Below are 6,080 nucleotides of genomic sequence, written 5' to 3'. Positions count from 1 at the left end.
CGCGGGGCGGCAGCAGGGGACCAAGCTCCGGCGCCTTCCGCGGCGGGGGCGTCGGGGAGCTCGGGGGCGTCGGGGGGCTCGTGGCGTTCGCGGCGGGCTCGGGCTTCTGGTTTGTGGGTTTCTTCGCGCTGCGGAATACACGTCTGTGTGGGCCCGGGGCGCACTGCGTGGGGTGCCAGGCGACCCCCCCGGACTCCCGCGGCCCACCTGCTGCCGAATATCTTCTCCATGTACTTGCCGAGCGGGCCCAATTTGGAGAACCAGCCGGCCACTCTGGGCTCCGGGGCCCCTGGCACCTGCAGCTCCGCGCCCCGTGCGCCCTCGGGTCGCAGCAGCAGCGACGCCAGGCAGCCGAGCGCCAGTGCGCACGCGCAGCGCAGGGCCGCAGCCTGCGGTGGGAGACGATGGTCACGTGATGCGGGGGTGCACTGCCGCGGTCACGTGACTGGGCGATGCATGCTCGGGTCCTGTACCCTACGGACGTGCGCGGGTGTATGGCGCCCTCAGGGATAGCGTGGAGCCCAGGGAGCAGCTTGGACACCCGTGGCGAGGCGGGGGTACGAGGGAACGCCTATAAGCCCAGCATTCGGAGGCCGAGGCAGGAGGACGGTCATGTTCCAGCCTAGTTGGGCGACTAGGAAGAGCCCGTTTCAAAATAAAACAGGGGCTGGGGATGCAGCTCAGCGAGTAGGCTCTGGATTCAACACCCAGCACCTCAAAAACAGAGAAACGGGGACCCGCGCCCTGGAGCTTCGACCTTCATCCCGCTCCGCCTCTCCCCACAGCTCGGTCCTCGCCCCCTGCGCCCCCTGCGCCCCCTCCTGCTCCCTGCTGGCCCGGGCGTCGTGGGACGTGGCGGGGCTGCGGTCGCCTCTGCAGACCCTGCGGCGGGCCGGGCTCCTTGCTCTGAGCTCCCAGCCCGCCTTGTACCTGCCTGGCCCGGCCGCCTGGTCACTGCTCCGCGCCGCTCGCCGGGCCCCAAGCTCATCGCCTGTTCTGTGTGAGGCCCTGCCCAGCCACTGGCCACAGCCAGAGTCACCTGTGGAGGTGGCGCCGGTGCCCAGCGGGCACCGGGGCTGTGGCAAGCGCTCAGCGACTCAGCCCAGGTCGAGTAAAGAGCCGGTTGCACACGGGGACACCGGCGGGGACCCCACACCCCGCCCCGCGCAGGGCACGCACAGGCGCAGGCAGGAGCCCTCAGGCTGCACCGTCCCCAAGCGTGATAGGCTCCCGAACCCCTGAGCCCCTGCCTGCTCTCTCTGTCCTCTTCATCCTCCACCGGCCAGCCCCGCAGGGACCTGCCCAGCAGGGGCCGGGGGCCACACCCTCCCCTGCTCCACTCCCTCCCGCGAGGACGAGGCCCCTCCAACAGGCAGGGGTGGCAGTGCCGTTACCATGGTCTGGGCAGGTGTAGGGCCACAGTGCTGGGGCTCTGCTGGGCAGGACCTCGGGGCCTTTATGTCCCGTGGCCCCCAGCCCTCTGGGCTCCACCCTCTGCCTGCCTCCTGCCCCACGTCTCCTTGGTGACAGACAGGTGGGTGTGGGCACCCACGGGCTGCTGGCCATCCTCCCTCAGGCACTGTCTCTGCTGGCCCTGGGGGTGGGTGCAGAGGTGACCTTTTGCTCCAAGTACACAGACCCAGGGCAGAGCTGTCCCTGGGTCAGGAGGAGCCGTGCAGAGACCTGAAGGCCTGTTCTGCTGCCCACTGTCTGCCGACGGTGCTGCCAGGCCGTGGGCAGGGTAGGGGTCTCGGAGCACCTTTCACGTCCCTTCTCTTCTGGAGCGAGGGATCCCTGGAGCCACCCCACTGCGGGAGGGCGCGGCAAGGGGGAACCCCCACCCACTGGCCATGTGACTGACTGCGGTCGGGGACAGCCTGGGCCTGAGCACCACGTCCTCCTCTGTAGGGGACACTGGTCACCGTCCGAGGCAGCGAAGCTGGTTCTGTGACTGACACGTGTCACCCCTCAATTTCAGGTGTCCCCGCAGTCAGCCGCCCTGCGTGGGTGGCCCGGGGCCTGGCAGGGCCAGGCACGTCCCGAGCGAGACGTGCGGCACCAGTGGCACCGCAGCACTGTGCCCTGGCAGGGGGGGACGCCTCCCTCCAGCCGTGCCTGCTGGAGTCCAGCCTCCCGCTGACTGCGCCCACCGTCCAGCTGCCACTTTTTGGGGTCCCGAGTCCTCCAGAAGAGCTCCGTCCCTTCCTCTTTCTGCACCTCTGCCTGGCGGCCCCTTGCCAACCCACCTCTGCCAGCGGGAGCTGTGCCCACCCCCGTCCCGCTCCTGTCTCCCGGGCTCTCGACCCCCGGCATCTGTGGGAGTGGCCAGGCTGAGTTCCCAAGAGGAGAGGAAGGGGCTGTGTCCCCTGACGCTGCCCACTGCCTGGAGTACAGTGCAGGCCTGGGGTTTGTCGAGCAAATAGTTGTTAACTGTCTTTTTGTTTTGTTTTGTTGTTTTTTGTTTTTTTCCGGTACTGGGAATCAAACTCATGACCTTGTGCTTGCCAGGCAAGTGCTGTGCTGCTGAGCTAAATCCCCAGCTGCTGAGCTAAATCCCCAGCCCCAAGCTGTTAACTGTCTTTTTTGGGTGTGGGTTTCACTTGTGCTGGGTCCGAGGAGCCGGTGGAGGACAGGGTCACTTTGCAGCACGGCCAAAGCATGTGGGAGGGGACCGAAGTGCCTCGGAGAGCAGCACCAAGTTCTGGGGCCTGGCTTCTGCCTGAGCCCAGGGGTGGGGGACCGGGCCCCCTTGGCCCAAGCCCAGGTGCTCCCGGGAAGGTCCCCTCACATCTCAGTGCTGTAGGTTGGTTCGTTGCCCTGTGGGCCACGGCAAGTACTCCCTGTCCCTGTGTGCTGTCCTCATTCAGGCCCCAGGGGAAGACTTCTGGCAGGTTCTTTCTGGGGCACAGTGGGAAGTCACGCGGGGCTGGGGCGCTGCTGTCCTCGGGAAGGGCTCCCAGCCGCGCTGGACGCACAGAGCACTGCTGCCCAGCACCAGCTCCACGTGGCTTCTCTAGCGCGCGTGTCACTGCCGCGTGGGCCCCCCCTTCCCAGCTCCTCCACAGGGCTGCACCCCAGCATTGTGGCCCCCTGTGGAATGTTTCCGTCACCCTAGAAAGCAGCCCACTGCCCCTTGCCCACCCCCACCCCTGCCGCTGCCCAGCTGGTCCTTCGTGCTGCAGATCTGCCTGTCCTGGACCCTGTGTGCCACACAGGGCCCTCGAGGCTGTGCCCCTCCCCATCAGAGGTCCTGGCACCAATTCCCGAGGTCACCACTTGGCCTGTGGATTTGCAAAGGTGAGTCAGGGCTCGAGGCCAGTGTCACCCCGGCAACGGCTCATTTCTTCCTAAACTCCACCAAGGAAGAAGCGGCCTGGCAGGGTCCTGGAAGCCAGGTGCGAGGTTCCAGTTCTCTGGTCTGATGCAGCTGGGGACAGTGTGGCCTTCCTGGGGGAGGAGGGCAGCTCAGTTTTGGGTCCTGGGCTCCTGGCACTGTGTGCCAGGCTGGTGTGGGCCACCGGCTGGTCCCTGGCCTCTTCCTCCTTCTGGGGTGTGGAGGGGAAGGGTTTTGGGGCGTCTCGGACCAGGAGGCGGAGAGAGGGGCTTGGAGAGGTGTCTGATGGAATCATTAGGATGTGACGACATCCACTGGGGGACAGGGCGTCTGTCCTGTGGAAGGGGCACACGTGACTAGTGTTAATGGCACCGGCTCTCAGACACTGTCCAGGGACAGGAGGACTGGGGCCTGCACTGCACCGGCTGTGGCCTGGGCGGGTCGTCGCCTCAGCGGTCTGAGGGCTGCTTCCACACAGCCACGGTTCTCTAGGTGACACCAGCTCAGGGCGGAGGCTGGGGCCCAGGGGCCCAGGGTTCCAGTCCAGCGCTACGTGGCCACCCCTGTGGGACAGCTCAGCATGGCGGGCAGCGTGAAACAAGCGGCTCCAGTTGTGAGCGGGAGCAGAGCAGGGCGAGGCCAGGTCCTGTGTCCCTGCAGGATGTGGCGAGGCCCCGCCGTCCCCGCCGTCCAGGGCTTGTGCTGCCTCGCGCTGGTGCTGCCCAGGGACTGAGACACCGAGGTCGCTGCTCCCAGCTGCAGCACTGGGCGCTTTGCTCTGTCCCGGACTCCACACGGGGCTCCTGAGCACCTGCTAGGCGGCTGGCGATGCGACCCTGGTGCCGTTGGGAGGCGTCCACTGAGCGGAGCAGTTAGGACTTGGAGGAACGTCTGCCGAGGCCACTCAGCAAGCCCCTGCGGGAAGGTTTCACTGCCTTCAGGAGCAGTGGGGGGCCGTCTGCTCAGATGTGAGGCTGGCGGAGGCGGCAGAGGATTCGAAAACAAGTCCAGGGTCCTGGTGAGGCAGCCGAGGTGCGGCAGCCCCCGTCCCCCAAGCCAGGGGCTCAGCCCCTCCGCTGGCTCTGTGCCCGGCCTCCAGTCCAGGGTCTCTTGCGGGGGATTTTGAGCAAGTAAGTGAAGGCGTCTTTGCCGAGTCCAGGTGACCTGGAGGTGGGGCTAACCTGCGGGCTCAGCGAGGAGCGGCAGGCTGCTCCTGACTTCTGCAATGCGACCCATCTGCACTCCTAGGTTCCAACGCTCCCCAAGTTCAGGTGTCTCTGTGAGTTACACAGTTGGGCAAATTGAAGAACAATTGGAAAACTAAGCAAAGCTCTTCCCTACACCCGTCGCATGTGGCGTGGGCGAGTCCCTGAGCTCTGCAGGCCCTGGCGCGCCTTGGGCAGTGACCGGGCTCTCCAGGCTTCGCTCTCCCCCAGCCCCACAGGCCCTCTGGGGTGGACACCCCTGCCCCAGAGCTTGGGCTGGAGAAAGGTATGGGGTTCTTCCCTTCCCCCTCATGCCAGGGCTTGGCATCCTGAGCCCTGCAGGGCTGGGTGGGAGAACCTGTTGCCCTCAGCACCCAGGGTGGGCAGCAGGGACCACAGGGGCAGTGGTGCCCTGTGATCCAGGTTTGAGGGACAGATCAGGGCACTGGGCTGGGTCTCGGCTCCTGGGTGATAGTGTGGCCAGGGTGGGACCAGGAAGCCCGGTGGCTTGTGGTGGCTGCAGAGCCCTCATGTGGCCTGGCACTGGCAAGCCCACAGGGGGCACCCGCAGCTCGGCCTCCACTCCTGTCTGCCCACCGCACCCTCGAGGGTGTGTGGGCAGCGGGAAGAGGACATGCCACCCATGGCCCGGGGCTCTGGGGGCTTAGGGCCTGCCAGACCTGCGGCCCAGCAGGGCTGCACTGACGGGTCGGCTTCATGTCTTTGGCCAAGGGGGGACTGAGGGTGAGCACGGCTGTGTGACTGCTGGGAGCACACACATGCACACGCGCACATGCACATAGGAGTTGCCTGGCGCAGGGCAGGGTCACGTGGCTGCCGCAGTTCTGAGGGCCAGGGCAGGGCTGATCTTTGAAAAAGTCCTTGTATGTGAGGGGCTTTTCAGCTACAGAACGGTGCAATGGCTCAGTACAGTAGTTTATAAGCAGGTATTTATGGATCATGGAACCTCTGCCATCCCTTCAGTCCTGTTTGTCTGCCTGTGTGTCCACCTGTCTGGGCACCCAGGACTCCAGACCCTTTTTGCAGGGCAGTGGAGCAACAGATTGGGGGTCCTGGCGCCCCCGCTGGCCGTCACCGGAAGCGCAGCATCGCCCAGTGGCAGGCGGTCCCAGCGCCAAGCTGGTTGCAGAGTCCAGCTCCCCGCGACCCCGTGCTAGGTCCTGCGCTGTACCCCACCCGCAGAAGGGTTCTGACTTCCGGGGAAGTAGAGGCGCTGTCTGTTCCCTGGTGACCTCGGGCCGTGGCAGGGCGAGGGCAGGGCTGAAGGTGGCCCCAGGGCGGGGGGCACCGGCCTGACCGCGGTGGGCGCAGCTGGGGACCCCGCTCAGCCCAGGGTCACGGGGGGCGGCGCCGCGGCCGCGGGGACAGGCGCGGCTGTGTCCTGCCTCTATGCAGGGCCCTCATGAGCAGCGAACAATGGGGGATTGTGAGGCCGAGGTGGCCTGTGCGCGGCGCTCCTCGGGCCGCGGTGACGCACGGGCGCAGCGGGCAGCCGCACTCCGGCCGGCCCGGACGGCAGG

At 66.6% G+C, this 6,080-nt stretch overlaps 1 protein-coding gene across 1 annotated transcript in view; it reads right to left on the bottom strand.

The window, feature by feature from the left end:
- Positions 1-1,444, bottom strand: part of LOC106149640 (WAS/WASL-interacting protein family member 3) — a 2,078-nt gene extending 634 nt beyond the window's left edge. The window contains exons 1-3 of the mRNA XM_013519134.1: positions 1,395-1,444; positions 208-389; positions 22-128 (exon numbers count right to left, since the gene is read on the bottom strand). Coding sequence (XP_013374588.1) covers positions 22-128; positions 208-389; positions 1,395-1,397 — 292 coding nt within the window. The 5' untranslated portion in view covers positions 1,398-1,444. The remainder of the gene's footprint in view (positions 1-21; positions 129-207; positions 390-1,394) is intronic.
- Positions 1,445-6,080: the final 4,636 nt, after the last annotated feature.

The sequence above is a fragment of the Chinchilla lanigera genome, unplaced genomic scaffold (genome assembly GCF_000276665.1).
Source record: "Chinchilla lanigera isolate Chin_1 unplaced genomic scaffold, ChiLan1.0 scaffold00050, whole genome shotgun sequence".
NCBI classification, from domain to species: domain Eukaryota; kingdom Metazoa; phylum Chordata; class Mammalia; order Rodentia; family Chinchillidae; genus Chinchilla; species Chinchilla lanigera.
This window is presented reverse-complemented; position numbering and strand designations above follow the sequence as displayed.